This window comes from Athene noctua, chromosome 2 (genome assembly GCF_965140245.1).
Source record: "Athene noctua chromosome 2, bAthNoc1.hap1.1, whole genome shotgun sequence".
Taxonomy (NCBI): domain Eukaryota; kingdom Metazoa; phylum Chordata; class Aves; order Strigiformes; family Strigidae; genus Athene; species Athene noctua.
In genome coordinates this window covers 91,742,097-91,760,583 of record NC_134038.1, presented here as the reverse complement: position 1 = coordinate 91,760,583, position 18,487 = coordinate 91,742,097, and the positions used below count along the sequence as shown (strand labels likewise).

General features: G+C 40.8%; 1 protein-coding gene across 1 annotated transcript; it reads right to left on the bottom strand.

Annotated features, from left to right (window-relative positions):
- Window positions 1-1,322: 1,322 nt before the first annotated feature.
- On the bottom strand, window positions 1,323-17,232 carry SERPINB5 (serpin family B member 5). Its single transcript, XM_074897878.1, has 7 exons — window positions 16,975-17,232; window positions 11,140-11,314; window positions 8,447-8,584; window positions 7,301-7,418; window positions 5,717-5,859; window positions 4,135-4,302; window positions 1,323-2,810 (listed from the first exon to the last, which is right to left on the bottom strand). Exons 2-7 carry the CDS (start codon window positions 11,311-11,313, stop codon window positions 2,418-2,420), a joined length of 1,134 nt encoding a protein of 377 aa, XP_074753979.1. The 5' UTR covers window position 11,314; window positions 16,975-17,232; the 3' UTR covers window positions 1,323-2,417.
- Between the last annotated feature and the right edge of the window lie 1,255 nt (window positions 17,233-18,487).

Below are 18,487 nucleotides of genomic sequence, written 5' to 3'. Positions count from 1 at the left end.
GGGATAACCCTTCCTGGCAAAGCTATCACAAGGAACTGAGAAGACATGCTTACATAAATTGTAAATTTGTGTGGATGTGCTAAACGCTCTGATCAGCATTTAAACAGAGTATGACCTCCATTGAATGAAGACTGGCTTCTGGACTGGAATGTTTTCAGAACCTGAAAAAGCTGCGAGAGTGATTCTTCAGGAATTTCTCCTTCAGGAAATCTCATCCAAGTAGAAAAAGAGGGATGGGGCAATCTGCCAGAGGTTTTCATCAGTCTAGCAGACCAGCACAGATGTAGCAATAAGTGTGATATGGCCTGCTGGACAACTGGAACTACCCGACAAAGAGTCAGTGCCCAAACACAAACAAACTGTACAGACGATAGGCAAGTAGTCCATCCTGCCTATGTATGGCCTGCCTGTGCAGCTGCCTGGTCAGTCATCAACTTCATGTACAATGCCCCAACCCACCTCCTACAGGAAAACCAGTAGAAACCACAGTGACAACAGCTCTGGATAACTCTGACCCCAGCATCCAAAACAGATCAGACAATGTTGGGTTGTATAAAATATTTCCCAGTCATTCAGCTATCACTGAAGTTATTGAGCTGGTAAAGATCTTTGCAGGCAATTCCTTCTCAGAAAGGATGGCCTGCAAGGAAATTGTTAAATTTTGCATTCTTCTTCTGACTACTAGCTGTGTATCAGGACACCTGACACATATCAGCAAAGACCCCCAAAGGTCTGCAGGATCTCACCTCCTATTGTTTCTGGTGGAAGTTAGTCCCCTCAGTACCTTCAAAGATATGGGCCAATGACCCCAGTTAACCCTTTAGTATTAAAATGAGAGCCCCTTAAAGGTCCACAGAGGGAAGGAAATTGGTAAAACCACTGACTCGTGACTAAAGGCTTCTCATGGGTTTGCAAGACCAAGACTCAGAACTCCTGTCTCCAAACTCACAATAACTACAGCACTGTTTTCCGCTGTTAAAAGTCTGCATATTATGGGTTGCACTTCCCATTTAGAAATCTCTTTCCAGTTTCTTTCAGACCTGAAGCATCAAGAGGAATTCTCATGTAAAATGCTCCCATTTTTTGCAGACACATAATTGAACTCTCTGTATATTGTGACCAGCTAGTAACATAGCAATTATCAATTAAATAAAATCAATTAACAATAAAAAAATGGGAACTATCAACTATCCAGAAGGGCAATCCAGACATTGATTTAGGGTTTTACTAAACTAAATGTGTCAGTGAACACACAACAGTGAACATACAGACTGATGCTGGAGGTATTGCAGACATTTGACACAGGTTTTATAGTGCTTTATTCTGAACAGTAATTAGGTAAACTACTACTGAACATATGCAGCAGGCAGTATTTAGATAGAAATGAAACCTGATTACCATGACTTCACATGGAATTTGGAGACTGGTAATTACAATGTTAATCTCACTCAAGTTGAAGTCCTTATTTCTTTTTTCATGCTTCAGACATTAAGTAATTGTATGGAGTCTCCTTAATGCTGAATCCAGAACTCGAAATGGCAGATAATGTGTGTGTGAGAAGTGTGGCATTTCCAGTATTAATCCAACTGCTTTCTATCCTAGAATTATGTAACATTCTTTTTCTCAGGTTATATACACAGGGCTCCTTGTAGCTGCAGTGAACTGGTCCCATCTTCCATGTCTGAAGGGCATTGAGTCAAAAAATCCCATGCAGCAGTGTCCAACCTCCCCAATCTACAAAGTGATGTAGCTCACACTGAAGTCTTCTGGGTATACATTTTGTCACTGTGATTATTGCCTCTTGCATCCATAGGTCTCAGTGCAGCTGCTGTTTCAGAAATGCAAACTCTGATGCTAGCCTGAATTGTCTAGCTACACTGCAGAACTTGGGCATTGTTTCACTGGGCACCAGCAGGGTCCAGGAGGGCACCCTTGACCACTAGAGTGTAGTCAGGTACAAGGGGAGAGCTATATCACACCGCATGTCCACCTTTTCCCATTCTAGGCAGTAGAAATCCACAGTGTGTGTCATGAGGAAGAGTGGCTGGTCTAGGGAAGAGGAATGTAGCTCTTCCTCCCAGAGCCCTTTCCAACTCTTAGTTTATCTAAAACAGGCTCTCAGTTCACTTTGTTTTGGGAAAAAGATGTCACAGAGGAACAAATACACTTGTTGCTGAGGCTGGGATACTTCTCAGTAAAATATGATGTGCTCTTCACAGTGGGAATCCTTCAGCTTAAGGGGATGAAACATAAGGAGATAAACTAGTTCTGCTGCATATGTAGAGTACATTGTATTACCCAGCTGATAGATGAACCTCTTAGATTTCCTTTCAAAGGTGATAGTCAGATGCCAAGTTTTACAGGAACATGCACCACCATAAATGTAATTGTGCTTTTTCATAATGAACATGCCCTGCTTAAGGGGAACAGAATCGGCCTGAAAGAATCACGTTGCGAGTTTTATTGTGCCTAAACAAAAAGATAAATGGATGGTCAGCTTTAAATTCATCTTTGTGTTGCAGAATCCGATATCCTGGTACCTCTCGGGACTCACCACCTTGTTCATTTACTTCCAGGGAGACTTTATGGATGATCTTTGACAAAACCACACCTTTTGTCTCACACATTTCAGAGAAATCTGATGCGCTCTCATTGAAGACATGCGTCATTCCCAGGCTTTCCAGAAGTGGCTTCAGGTCATAATCACCTTCCACACTAAACTTTGGAAGAAATACATTCACTTTGGTGTTGGCCATCATGCTGGGATTGGTCCACTGTAATAAAGTCTCAGGGGTCAGTGCCTTTTCCAGCTGAAGACATAAAGGAACAAAGGACATTAATGAGCAGTCCAAGGAAAGAGAGAAAAAAATTAAACCATTCCTGAACTTCCCACTTCTATCAAGACCCAAAACCATAAAAGTCCAACCTTTGCTTTTGAATTTGCTACTGTAGCATTCAGGGTTAACATACTCTCATTTATATTTAGCAAGTATGTTTTAATCCATAAGACAGGCCTCTGGAGCAACTCCACTGTATGTGCATACTCTGACTATTAGCTTCTTACAAGTTTTTGACAGGCAATCACCTCAACAACCATATGAAGGAACCTGCAAAACACAGTTCCTACCCAGGTTACACCCAGCCAACAGACAGATCCAAAAGTCTTGATTCCTGACCCTACAGAGTAATAAAATTGCTGGTATTTGGCACAGAAAAAAAACCCTCCAAACCAAACCCAGAGCCTGATCTCCATCAAACATGCAGACATTTGAGCAATTTTTTAAAAACTGGAAAGTGAGGAGGCAGAATTTGGGGCCACAACAAAATAGTATTAGGAAAGGCCTCACTTGCATTTTAAGATATGTGTGTTCTGTAATTTACTCCTACGTATAAATGTACCTTACAGTTGCAAAGACAAATTCCTCCTCCTGCCTTTAAAATTTATGGCCAGTTGCAGCAAATTCCAAAGGAGACTTATGTGATCATCTCTCTCTTAACCATTAAACTTTGAAGAGAGGTGAAAATAAATTCTAAAATTTTCATAGAGAAATGCCATAAGAAAAAGGTGTTCTTTAGGAAATGCCTTCTTCATTTTCAAATTTATGTGCAATTTTAATAAAAAATTACTAATTTTCAAGCACCTCTGCTCAAAATGAAAACTTAGGGAAGACCTTAGTAAAGTAAACCACATATATATGTTAACTGAAAAAGATGAGGACACCAGAATAAATAATGTCAGCACTACTGGATACCCAGTAAGTATCACTTTCAGCACTTCACTATAGCAAGAACAAAAATCTTCAGGTGAAAATTGTTTTGGGGGTCCAGATATTAAAATTGATGCAGATTCCTAAAGTGTATCATGGGCACCTTCTCCACTTTACACTGTCTTCTGTGCACAGCCTATGTAAAACAAAGTCTTGTTCACAACCTCACACTTGGCCACAGTGGAAACAACGATGTCACAAATATGAAATCAAGAACAGAGAAGCAGAATAAGAATGTAAATTCACAGGAAACTTGCTATTTCTCTCCTTCTATGTAGTGTCTAAATAACAAAAACCTTCTTTATAGAAGTATATAGTATTATAAGCGAGCTGTTTCCATCATACTAATTCTATTTTTTTCTCTCACCTGCTCCAAGCCAGTGGTCTCATCTTCAATCTCTTTGGGCAGCAGAATGAGCATGCTTATATGTTTGTTAAGGCATGGAAGCTCAAGGATGGCAACATTTAATTCTTTTACATAGCCCAGGCAAAATGTAGCTTCCAGATTCATCATTTGCACTGGTTTAGTTTCAGTCTGCAAAACACAGAGGAAACAATCTAGCATTCCTTTTAATTCAGAAATAAGATGGCAAGAAAGGAAAGTTTGTAAGCTTGAATGAAAACGGTACATTCAGTTACCATCAGAGAATTTGTTGGTTTTCATAGGTAATGAAAAGAGACCTTGTGGGCTTTTTGCAGTAGCAGCTTTCCAAAGAAAAGTGTAACAGAATTCTAATACAAGAGCAACATATTGGGAATGTGCCTTAAAAGAGAAATTTACGTAATATTGGTGGCCCTTTGTGCCCGTTTCACTGAGTGCTACAAACTCTACTGTCTATATGGTGTCATAATGCCAGCAACTGTCAAGCACTGATCACATCTCATCAGTGAAGGTTATATAAATAATTGATATTCTGGTTCAAGAGCTGAAACAGAATAAGAAGAAATTTCAGGCTTACCTAAAGCCCTATGTCTTTGCTTTTCATGAATCAAAGAAAACAAAAAAAAACCCCTCTTTATTTCATAGGGAAGATTTCTAAACTATTCTCTTCACCTGGAAACTCATTTAAAATTCAAATGCAGCAGAAGAATATTACTTTAGAAAAAAAACTTGAGATGTTTCACTTAAAAATTTCAGTGTTGATTGCATGATGTAGTAATTTATCAACCTGAAACTCCAACATTTTTAATGCATATATATATATATATATATTTATATATCTGGAGTATAATCTCTGTATATCACAGATGTTGCCCAGTTTTCTATTTTGGTTTAATACTGACTGTCTGATCACAATACTCATCACTGGTCACAGATTCCTGAAGGCAACAGTCACAGGTGCTGCACCCACTTGGACCTTGTGGCTAAGCAGGGCTGATATGCAGAGGGCTGCCATCGCCGTCAACTGGAAAGAGGGAGATTGATGGGGTGCCATCCCTGAAGAGGAAAGCACAGGGCCAAGCACCTAAGGGGTATACTTAAAGAGACCCCACAGGTGTAGATATTTCACTAGCTCTGTGATCACAAGAAATGCAACGGTTTTTGCTCCACCCCTGCTGGTTTGGGGATGCAGACTCTTGTACGGGCTGCAGTCACTTGGAAGAAGCTACCCATGAGAATATGCATCTCCTTGTAGGCAGTGGCTGCTTTTCATCACTTGTACTTAGCTCTTGTTGTCTAAATATTCTAACAGAACAGTCTGTTTTCACACTGGGCCACTGAAAGATGGATGTGAAATCACCAGCAAAGTTTTAAAACAACACAACAAGCACACTGGTTTAGGGACTCTTGCAACAGCATATAGGTTTAGATAGAGTATAAGAATGCCGTGATAATAATAAACATTTCTCATTGTCTCTTGTTGGGATTTCTGTAGTTCAAAGTTTGCATTTTCTTGAATGGAAACAGTACTCTTTTTTTTTTTTTTTTTTTTTCCCCCAGAACATACCTTGTTGACTTTAAAAGGACATTCTTTGACCTCTGCCTCTGGGAACTTCTTCATCCAGTTTGTGACAAAATAAGCTGCATTAACTAGGAGGATCTGAGTCTGGTCATTTACACTATCCTCATTCAAAATAGTCTCCATTTTGCCTGCAAAGAGGTTTAAGATGGTTGTTAATACAACAATTCATTATAGTGTATCAGTTGCTTCAACTGAATATGGAAACATTTCACTATAAATGAAAAAATCTGTGTCCTGCACCTCACTGATAAAAGATTTTCATTCTAATGGAAAATTCCAAAAGGAAGTACTTACTTAAAATTGCAGCTTAATGTTTGAAATAGGATTTGTGATCAAGGCAAATCTTCCAAATGTTTTCTTAGTTTATATAGCATGGAATCAAAAATATGTTTACTGCTTTTGTTCAGTGCGTTAAAGAAGGTACTGAATTTTCAGTGAAATTCAACAGGTGTAAGTGAAAAAGCATTTGTCATTTGGAGACCAAGACTTGAAGGGAAGTTCGAGATTAACAGCTACTTATTTCTAGACAGAAAATCTAGAAAAATAGATTTCTATTTTTATTTTTATAAATAAAATAAATTTTATTTATCTGAGAATAAAATAACTAGAATAACAAAAATTGCTGGTCTGATTACAGTTCATAACCAAATACTGATACAGACTTCAAAAAGAGCACGGAAATGTTGTTCCCCCCTTGCTCCGGTTTAGATCTCTTCAAGCACTGCCATAAAAGACAACAGATTCAGAGCACTGGGGAGGCAAGTCCTGCCTTCATGCATGAACTGCAGAGGCAGGGCAAGGTGCTGCCACATGGCCACCTGTGCTGGCCTGGGAAGGACCAGCAGACTCATGCACCCATGTTTTCATATTTGTACCACACGAGGGCAACAGGCAGTAACCGACCCCAGAGCTGCAGACAGGCTCCATTATGGGGGCTGTGAGCTCTCGTGAGCCAGAACCAGGCCTCTGCCCCCACAGATTAGGCAGGCTCTGCCCAGGGACCCTAACGGTCACCGATGCGCATCGCCTGTGACTCGGCCCAGTGGCTGGTGGCTCAGCTGTGCTGTAGGGAAAGTGCTCAGAGCCCCGTTTCTACAGGAAGGCCAGTAAGACACACATCTGCTTGTGGCACCCCTTCTGGCAAAAGCAACTGAGCTGAGCTGAGCTGAGCTATTCATTAACAGCCTGAAAGTGCGAGTCCAACAAGTACTTCCCATTACAGTAAAACTTTTAAAGGAAACCAGTGCCTGGCCTCGATGCATTGATGTCAGATGTGTGTGAAGCACCACAGCCAGGAGCTGTCGTTCTCCCAAACCGTCTTGCTGCAGTGAATGTGAGGCTAACGCAAGGTCAGTCTCATATCTCCACCTTCAGAATATGGCAGTAGTAAAGTTAGTGATTTCAAAACAGGCTGATGTTGCTAACCCTCATGAATCCAAATAGTAGGTCTAGTCCCATTGCTTTCACTACACATTTACTTCTAAAAGCCTTAGTGAAAAGATGTCACGAAGACAAGGATCTCTTTCTCCAAAGAGGCAAACAACATCCCCAAGGTTAAGCTGTACTCACCATCAGTTAGCTCTGAAAGAGATTTGTTGATCTTCTGTCGGGTTTCCTCAGTTTTTTCTTTGAACTCAACTAATTCCAGTTCAGATGGAAAAGGCCTCTTTGTGGAGTTGACAAAGTCCTGAAAGACACAGGGTCCCAAATCCTTGGTTAAATGTCATCCACTCGATGCCTTTTTACAGAGCCTGCAACATCAGTATCCCGAGCTTCACCACAGGGTATTTGGAGTTTATTATGACGGACAGATATTAAATAACAATGGATGACAAGCAGGATGCACAGCTGCATTCAGCACATCACTCCCAAGGTTGCCTTCAGCCCAGTGGTGTTACAGCAGCAGCTAAAGTAAATTTGGTATTACAGGAGTGAGCGCGTTTGACAGAGTTTGGAAGGATAAAACAACCCTCAGTCCAGGCCTGGCTAAGAGAGAGGACTGAGATAAAGGTCACAGGTTGCTCACATCATGTCTGTCCTCACCAGTTGAGACATTTGTTGCTGTGGATGGGTACTGGCCTTTGCTGTAGCAGAGGCTGAACAGCAGGTAATTTGATCATAGCATCACTTAAGCATGTTGAGTTTTCTGAAATATCACTTTTAGGCTGATGTTATCCTTGCTTGGGGCCCTACCACACAATGTTTTTCTCAGTTATTTGCAAGGTCCATAAGTTATAAGGCCAAATTTCACCTTCCCCACTTGTGTTGCTTCAATAGCCAGGCTTCTGCCTCCTCAGACAGATTAAGAAAACTACCACTTACACAGTAATTACTTGGGTGTGTGAACTAGACACACATTTGCACCGCCAACTCTTTTTAAAACTCCTTTTCACTCATACTTACAGTGCAAAGACCTTGATGTGGTGTAGAAGTTACGTTGCATTCAAAACCTACTGAGCTACTGACCTAAAGCATATTAATGAAAGAATTAGAAGTGTTGTAATAATTACATCGCTTGGGGTCAAGCAGCATACTCATCCATCCTACAAACTTTTATGGCAGATGAGAATATTATGTTGTTCATCATCTGAGTCTAGTCAAGTAACAGGCATAAGTGAGAGAATTTATTTTAAATAACATTGCAGCCTGACACCATAACCCCTCAACATGCTGGCTAAGCAATTCATAGCACCAGGGCTTTTCTGCAGTACTTACTGTGGTAGGATTAAGCGACTTGTCTACGAAGAGCCGTTTGACCATTTTCAGTGCAAAGAAAGAGCTGAGTTTGGAAACATCTGAAGTTACTGTTTGAAACCCAAAAGAAACGTCTTTGACATCTTGTAAATGGAGTACCTGTTAAATGAACATAATAAAACACTAAGATGATGATGATGATGATGATTATTATTATTATTAAACCATTCGTAACAGCTTAACAAAAAATAATGCTAGCTTGTGACCAGAGCTGTGGCTTTTTGTATTTAAGATAACAACAAAGCCTCTGGTTGTTGTTACTCAAAAATCATTTATTTATTTGGTGTTCTCATATAAATCTAAAAACCTGGTCCTACCAGAACTTTAACCAAACTCATATCTTTCCTGTGAGCAGTTCAAAGAAATCAATAGATCTGCTCTTGCTGGTAATGTAGCTTAGCTGATTAAAACTCTGTAGTATGGAGTCATAATGTTTTCACCAAACTTACATTCACGTGCAAAAACCTGTAACTTTTAAGCCAGATACATGAGGGTCCCAGTTAGTCTCCTTTCTAAAAGTGGGTTACACCTTTAAAAATGCTTAACAGATCATCAGGTTTTCTGATTGCTGTGACTGATACATGACATCACATGATATTTCAGCAAAAACTGATCAGATAACTATGTCTGTTTTGGTAGACAAGTTATGAGCTGGAGGTAGGGCTGCTGACCCACACATGGCCACCTCTCAGATCCTGGGAATGATGGGTCCAGTTCTAGGAAGTCCTGTGGTACCCTAAAACTCATTGCTTTTAGGCACCAGAGGTGAAAGGTTATCGCTGGTTTTGTTTGAAAATAACCCTGTAAATATGAATTGAACTTCTAATGCCTGCTTATTACAGGGTTTTTGATGGTGGCTGCTTCATTACAGCCTGCCCAAACCTCCTCACCTGCCTCAAATACCTGCATGAGGCATAACAGGCATTAGCAACCTTCTTTTCCTTTGTCCCTCACTCCTACTCTTTCTCTCTGAACACATCATATCTTCACAGACACAACTGCAGCTCTGCCTTAGCCACCCCTTCCTGTCCTCCCTTCTCCTTGCTCAGTGGGAGCAGAAGGAAATAAGGTCCCAAAGACATAGCACCAGCACAGCTCTCACAGACAAACTCCACGGTCATTTCCTCAGGAACAACTTTCTCAAGTTACTTCCTTTTCCTCCACAGTTTTATTTCTTAGCATGTTAAATGCCAAAGGCTTCTGTGCCTAGAAACTATGTCTGAGGAGAAAGCTACACTACTGCAACGTCTCTACTTGGGAGAGCTTTTGGCACAAGTTTGTTAACTGATATTCCAGAGTAAGACTGACAGTCTCGCTCCTTTTATATCTAGTATTTAAAACACAAGCACAAACTCAGGGGCAGGCAGAAGCTAGAACAGACATGAAAAATAGGAGACAGTACATTTAAAAACATAACAAGTTCTCCTTAGTATCTGTAGTCAGCACTTTTTTTATACCACTTGAGAAATATTAAATATAAATACACTTGTGTAACAGAGTTCCATTTGTGGATGTGTATGTTAACTTATTACAGGATGGTTCAAAGCAAATTGCAGACACAAGTGAAAACAAAATTAAGGGTAGTTTAATATTTTGAACTCTCCCATTAGAACAACCATGCCTGAATTTTGAAATGGTGAGGAAGCTACAGAGTGTCATTTAAATATTTTTTAAAAACAATGCTATGTAGAAAAATCTTCAATGCCTAGAGGATCTTCATGGATACATTGTTGTGCATCTCTGCAAACAGCACAAGCATTGCAATTTGTGGCATGAGTGGGGGCATGAGAGGCTGTGCTCAAGGGTACCTTCAGTGAAGGAGGAAGTACAGGATAGAATTCCCAAAGGAGGGAAAATGTATTCAAATGTGTACAACGTCCCTCAGAGCCAAGTGATAATCAGCATATAAATGCATACTGAATTTGCTTCTCATCCACCTTTAGGTAACTGCAGAAACCATGGGCACACTCATTGGGATAAAAAGGCACAACACAAATCTCTGCTTACACAGAGGCAGCTGAGGGGCTGCCAGGCTGCCTCCCTGCACCACAGAGTGAGCTTGATAAACTGCATCATGGCTGCCATGCTGCATAATGGTGTTGGAAACCCCTTGAACACCATCAGCTGCTTGTAAGGAGAAACATGGCTGAAGTTGTGCCCTCTTCTACTGCATCCACCTCCTGTTAGTGGTATTGCAGGAGAAAGGGGAAATGTCAATGACAGGACTGTTAAGCGTACTTGCTGCTGACAGAAAATGGTAAAAAGATTTACAATACTAGAAAGCTTAGACATTCTTGAATAATGAAAATACAGTTATCCAGAAAATGCAGTGATCTTGACTGTGACTTGCAGCCAAAATCAACACTGTGCTAAAAGGAGACAAGGTTTTAATGCAGCTGTTGAGGACTCTGTCACGTTCCCTTCCACCTTGAACATGCTCGAGAAAGCTCTTCCTTTATGTCAGATTTCAAACTTCTTTTGCTGTGAGGGGCCACAGAGCATGGAATTTCATTCAGAAATTTCAGATGGATGGTTTGCAGCCTGGCTTACGAGGGAACCAGCCATCCAGTAGAATATTAACAAGAATAAATAAGAAAGCCACCTCTGACAGTCTTATAATTTTGCAGCCACAGAACAGGATTCTGATAGCTTACCTGTTTCATTTGGTTTGCAGTATCACCTTTCGTAGCTTTATATGCCAGAGCCAGAGACGTTGAGGTACACAGTGGTGCAAAAATAATATTAGCTGTTTTGTCCTTCTCACATAGTTTTTTGAACATATCAACTGCAAAGGCGGTGTTTGCTAGTTGCAGAGCGTCCATTGTCATCCTGAAACAGAAAAGGGAAAAGAAAGATGACTCAGAGTGTAATTCTAGCGCCTGCTGTGGTGGGACTGTGTCAGAGCACTGAAGGAGACTGGACACCAGTATGGAGACTGGGCAACTTGAACCTTCAGGGAGAGGAAAGCAAGGCCTGAACAAGCCCACTCAGCTTCAGAGCACACTGATAGCTCCTGAAGAGCAAGAAGGTCTCATCCATATCCAACAATGAAATGCAAGTGGTTCAGTAATAGATATCATCTTCAAGTGACAGCCAGCAGCGCCACATGTTACATGGAGCCAGTATTACCAGAAGCACTTGGGGAAAATCTGGGTAGGTCAGGGTCACCCATGCATATTGAGTCAAATTGGATCACATATGAACTTAATCTGTTTTTAATTGATACTCTTAAAATGTGCCAACTTATAAGGTACTTCGCCTATGCTCTGGGCTCTCCTGGCTCTCAGACAGGCCTTTAATAGTCTCAATCTTTCCTGTCTCTTGCTTCATGGATAATTGTTCATTAAAGCTTTAGCTTTGGTACATGGCTTCCTCTAAGGGATTCCCCTAGCCATTCTCCCTAGCCTTGCTAGAAGTCTCCAGAAAGCTGTCTGATCCTGTAGGTTGAGATTGTCCTAGAAACTTAAAGGAGGCCTCCTAAATAAATACTGCTCTGTGCCCACTCATCATTTATGCTGTTTTATCTGCAAATATTTTCCTAGCCATTCTTAATAACTGCAGTTGCCACAGGGCTGTTAGATGATCTGTGCAGTCAGGAATGGTAAGGGTGGTGCCCAAGGGACAGTTGCTGCAGTCCATGCTCTGGGAAAGCCAGAGAGTATTCCCATTTTCCAGACTGCTTTCACATACCTGAAATTGCACTTTGGTGTAAGCACATTTGTGTAGATTCAAGCTAACAAGGGTGAGCCAAAGAATTTCAGTCAATAGGACAAGTTTGTCTTTAGACCAACAAGCACACAGAAGACGACCCCTTTGGCATAGTGAATTTGACACTACTCTGCCCACAGTATCATGTATGCCTAAAAAAAAAACGGCAATCTGTTAAAATTGGTTAAAACAGCTCCACCAAAGCAATTGACAGAAAGGAAATGGGAAAGATGAATATTGGAAGAGACTTCAAAAGTTATAAGATTTCACAAAGAACCTAAAAGATGTCTCCAGCATTTGCTCTCTCCAGGAAAAATGGCAAATTAGTGCAATAAATATGGTGTGGAGGTGTTATTTTAAAAGGTGTGTTCTCGTCCTGACATGTACCTATCTACATTTGCATTTCAGGCTCTGACACTGAAGATCTAGGGATCCTATTTTATCCTATAATGAAAAGGAAAGTCAGTTATTTCTTATGTTTGTGGGAGGTTTGCTAATCTTTTGAGAAACACCTTAAGAACGGGGATTTATCTCCAATAACTGACTACTTAATACTGCAATCTCATTCACTTAACCTAGTTCATATCATTTGCATCCTAGCCAGGAAAGATCTCACTGGGTGAGAGCAGAAAGGTACAAGAAGACAGAAAATGGAAGAAGGAATATATGGGCAGGGAACTGTCTCCAGCAAGGTACCTTTGTTGACCATTCGCTCTCATCCTGGTTTGGAAAGGCATTCTGAATTTGAACAGTCTCCTCTTTGAATGTATGTGTCATACTGCCCAAACTTAACTGAACATCTGACACCATTGTACAGATGCCATGGAGCAGTTATGGTACTTGACAGTAATGAATGACTTCCAAATGATCTGTGGTATTTATACATTTTTATGGGAGTAACAAAACGGGTGCATAATTTGTCTACGAAACAGTAGAGAAAACACTTTGATTTACTCGTAAGGCCTGTTGGATTAGAAAAGGCCTTTTACAAAATAAATGTCTTTATTTTTATTTTAATTAACTTGTACATGTTCTTAGATCTATTTGGTAAGGCAACAGGTTTATTTGGCAACTGGTTTATTTTGGGCTAAAATATGCTGTATAAAAGGTTACTGAAATGCATTGCACAATCCAATTCAGTAAAAAAAAAAAAAAAAAAAAAAAAAAAGATACTGGCATAAAACCAAGGCTCTTTAGATCCATGTTTGAAAAGTACAGCCAACCAGCACTGCACTCTCGCAAAACGTTGTGACTGTTGGTATTAGCAACAAAGTGTTTGCTAACAAATCCCCTCCCCTGGAAAAGAAAGAAAAAAAAGGAATTTGTCTTGAAGAGGGGAAACATTAAATATATATCACTGAAGAAAGTTATCCCCACATAAAAATACAGAGGAGTATGCTTTGAAACATCTAGAGGCTTTGCTAGAACTCTGAATTTGGAATGGGTCTGGCCAGACTTGTCCATCTTCCAGTAGCCTGGCAGTGCCCAGCAGCTGCTTGGTAAAGGGAGATTGTCCATGTGAGATCCCATTTCACAGTGTCAGCAGGCGTCGAGCTGATGTCAGAGTGAGGTTCAGGAAATGTGTGTCAGAGATCTTATGGGTGTAAAGGAGAACTAAGCACCAGCCCAGCACTGTAACCATCTCTCTCATTTATGTAGTTGCAATTTCTCACACATAAAAGTAACTACCAGAAAAGTCAAGCTTGCCAGCATGCACCTTGAAGGTGAAGAGCTTTGGGCAGAACAATGGCAAAAGACGGTTAAAACAAATTTGAAGGACTGAGACTGCCAATGAGAGAGTAACTTGGAACAACATGGCAAAGGAACAAATGTAAAATCATCCTCTAAACTGCCTCTCCACAGTTGCTCATCCCAGACGTGCACCTTTGCGCTTGTGCATGTTTTAAATAAATTCCCTTGCATAGGCTACCTATCTTCCCCATTAACTCAACCATTCACACATGAACACATAATACATATGTATGCTTTGTCTCTTTCTCTCTCTCTCTCTGCCTGCTCCCCCAGCTAACATTTGAAGATTTGGGGCAAGTACCAACTTCCCAGGTATTTCTCACTGAGGACCTGGTGGAAAATTACCTAGGGAACCAAGAATGTGTCATATGACATCTACTACCCTCAAGAAGACAAACAATATGAAGAATCTCACAATGCAGAATGAGAGATGTAGTCCATCTGAAAAAAGTCTTATTTGCTAGTGGGGTAGAATGTAATTCTTTAGTGTTGGCTGGCCTGATAGTATTCTATTTAGGCCTCTGGATCTTCCTTACAGGCTAAAAAATCAATATGCAGTAATAACTGCTGAAAAATACTTCTTGTTCCTTTCTGTTTCGATATTGCAAATGTGATGCTGTCATTCTAACATTAGTATTTTCAGTTATATTGGCAAACCTAGGGTGATTTTAAGATGTGTATGTGCTACCAGTGTTGTGCTTCCTTGGGTTGCAAGAGAGTCAAAGTAAGAAAATAAAATAGAAAATTTTGCAAAACTGAATGATACTCTTCTTCCTTATGCCAGTGAAAAGCTGTACCATGGCTTAAAAACTCTTCTGACCTCATTGGTAACTGATACTGTTCATGTTGAATCATTTTCTACAAAGTTTCAATGTTCCTTTTTAGTGAGGAAAATGGGAGATATTTCATGGTGAACCTTTTATTTACCTTTTGTTCATACAGTAACTGCAGATATTCTCAAAGCTTCTTTTGTCCTGAGTGAAACTATTTCTGGTAGCAGTGATGCTCTCCATTCTTACAGTTTCTTTCTTGTAGTGCTACTATTAAATAATGACCATTCAGGATATTTTGTTTGGAAAAAAGCTCAGGTTCACCCTTAACCTTGAATGATGGGAAGGATAACATCTCTATTCCACCATCATTTTCAACTGCACCTGGTCAGTCATTTTTTTAATGCTCCGTTGATGTATGATATTTAGGAGCTCATGACATTCATAGTCTTGAAAAGAATTTACCGTACTGAATACTACAAAATTTTCAATCTTGTTAAAGCCCTGAGCATCCCAAGTCTTGTAAGTCCATTAAGGCCAGTTCCAGTCAAGTGCGAAGAGTTGAAGCTCCCATCAAGAGGAAAGCCCATTAGCAGTCTTAGAAATCAGATGCAGTTCCTGAGTCAGTAATCACAAAGAACTTTCAAACAGGGAGGGGTCAAAAAATTGAAAATGACATTTTAAAAAGGCCTGCTGCATGAATTCTTGCTGAGTACCTCCTTTCCCAGGCAAGCGATATGTCAGCATTTCCAGAGAGGCCCGCGGCACTGGGACATCTTCTAAACACAGCTAACTTGTGATCCACCCAGCTTTGCTTAAAACTGTGACTGCCACAGAGTTATAGAAACAGTTTCAGATACAGAAGGGAACTGAAAGGCTACTGAACCAGTTTAGAAAAACATGATTTGAACTTGTTTATTGATATAAGTCACCATTTTTATTTAGTCCCTCTCGAATGCAACAACAACAACAACAAAACCCAAAAAAACAACAGAGAGGCTTTGTTTACTATCTGCTCACTAAGAGAAAAGCTAAATATAGCTTATCTTTAAAAAATATAATCAGGAGAATTGCAGTGTCTGTGTGGAAATGTCTGACAAGTTAAATTAGCTATAGGGTAGGGATAATCTGATAAAGCAAAACAAGTATTTATTTTATTCCTGTCTCGGTTAAGCAGTTCTCCCCAGAGAAGGCACCTGTGGCAGATAAAGTGTGGACAGTGCTGGCCATACAGTGCTGGGGGGTGTATTGGGTTTACAGCTCAGGAGCTGAGTGCCAGAACTGTAGTCTCTCTGGTTCAAACAAACTTCCACCGAGAGGATAAATGACGTGAAACAACCCACACTCATGTCTCTCAAGTGAGGCATTAATATTTGAAACTAGCTCAAGCATTTAACATGACCCCATTTCAGCTCTTACTCGGCAAACACAAAATATAAAGGAAATAAAAGACTTCTGTAGGAATTTTCTTCTTTCTTCTACACAAATGACAACTCCCCACCTGGCAGGCTACCTGGCTAGGCAACAAGGACACAATTTCTTTGAGGAACGCGAGACATCAGACCGATGTGGGACCAGAGTGTCTCATATGGTTGGGGAAAAAGCACTGTCAGCAGTATAGCAGGGAAAGGCACTCCAGGAAGGAAAGAGAGAAATGAGCCACCACAATACGCTTTGTTGTACCTCAATAGCCAGTGAATTCTTCAAACTAAATGGCCACACTGAAAATGAATTTGTAATTACTGGACCTAAGTTCCTGCCCTTCACTTTAAACAAGTGCGGATTAGTCACTTGATTAATAACTCAAAGCAAACAAAGTAGAGTGTACACACCTCTGCAGAAAATGAGAGGAATATTCCTCTGGAACAGAGACTTACAAAACAGTCTAAATACTATTTTGACACATGGAGCATACACAACCTGCTTTTTCTGATATGGGGAAATCCATTTGCAATAAACCACCACATTTCAATAATTCCTAATGCCCTTGCTGTCTCACCTGCCAGATCCTATTCACTGCTTCCAATTAATCTTTTCAGGGAGAAGAAATATGGCACAGCAAATGCAGCAGTTTCGGGATGAAATGAAAATACTGTAGTTTGGGAAGACTTTTTTGCTCCTTTAATTCCACATGATATCCTTTTGTGCAAATTGCCTTATCCCACTCCCTCTACGCGATTATTTTTCACAATTGAGATTTGTTAACTATTAGTTAGGCATTAATTAAAATATCAGAGAAAGAAAAAAAGTTGTACTTACTTTGCAATGTTACAATCCTGGTAAAGGAATCAATGAAATTGGTACAGCACGAAGAACTAGCTACCTGTGGTGAAACGTTGCAGAGCAGAGGACTCAGTTAACTTGCCTTCTCATTGACACCACTCCCACTTTCCCAACCTTAATTTGTGCACACACACTCCCTCTCACTCTTGCTTTCCTTTTTTTTTTTTTTCCCCTTAATCATTCTTCATGGCAACTCCTACACTGGAGGAGCAAAATGATTCACACCAGAGTTGTCTTTGCCTGCCCAGCTACTGAAGACAACAACAAGCTCTGGCAGGAAAGAGCAGCCTTTGTGCATTGCCTTCAGCAAGTGCAGTACAAAAGGCACCAGACAAGAATGAACGAAGACTACGAAGGAGAGAATACAGGAGTGGATGAACAATTAAAAGACCTTCTGAGCAAAACCAGTAGTCCAAGTTACATTGGAATTGCCGCTAGTTGCAGGAAAATTGTAATTGTGAAAAAGACACCCAGGAAGACAACCAAAATGTGTAGGAGTGCCTGGCTGGGCAGTTTGCATATGTATATGCATTAAGACAGTGTCTGAACTCTGTCTTTGTAAGGGGCATATGTGTATTTGTTTGTCTTGAAAGCCTAAGGCCAGACTGGAGCTAATGCTCAAGGAAAAATATCTGCCCTTCTTGCTGCTGTAATGCAAGAGCTTCTTCCCATAGGCAGCTGGGTCCTCTGCAGGGGAGCAGCCTTCCCCGCTGCTAGCTGTCCCCAGAGGTGGGAGGGAAACAGAAAGTCACATCCCTTCACATCCAGGATGAGGACCGCTGGGTTCATGTCAAACAGTCCACGTTACTACTAACAAACACGACAGGGTGGGAGAAGAAAGTGAGAGGGAGAGGTGATGGTGCAGCCCACCAGGTCTATTTTCATTTGAACGATGTACACAGTCCTCAGCGAGGAAGAGGTGGCCTACCCCTGCTTCATACCATTCGCTGGTTGGAGCCACTCACAGCAGGGAACACCAGCAAGTACTCTCTGGGAGGCCATGGCTACACTTCAGTCCCCACGAGGAAACAGTGTGCCACACCACAGGCACAGCTCAGGTTCACACTGCAGCAACCCCAGGTGGAGGTGGCCCTGCATAGTTTTAGGCTACAAAAGGTAAATTCAAGATAATTGAGTTTTCTTTCAGGTTTGCAGTGCTGGCATGCCCAGATGCCCAAACGAAAGGGCTAGGAAACAAAAGGATGTGCCTTCACCGACACGGTGCCTGCCTCCTTGGTGACAGTGGGAATTGGGGACCTGTTACCTCCTTCTGGAACAACACACTCCTGTGTTGCTTTCAGCATAAATCACACCATGCCATGGCATCCTGATCAGGTCCTACCCATGTTTCCTTCCAAAAGGCTCTTAAGCTCTTAGTACCCAAAGGAAATTATATTTTACTTTCTGCTATGATGCAGATGGGGTTTACCTTCCATCATTACCAGACAGCCAATTTAAAATTTGTATGCTTTGCCATAAGTAAATTCAT

Coding starts and splice junctions, on each gene's coding strand:
- SERPINB5 (XM_074897878.1), bottom strand. CDS start 11,313: ATGACAATGGACGCTCTGCAACTAGCAAACACCGCCTTTGCAGTTGAT. Junction 8,585..11,139: donor CTGCAAACCAAATGAAACAG/GTAAGCTATCAG, acceptor TTCATTTAACAG/GTACTCCATTTACAAGATGT. Junction 2,811..4,134: donor AGACCACTGGCTTGGAGCAG/GTGAGAGAAAAA, acceptor TTATGTCTTCAG/CTGGAAAAGGCACTGACCCC.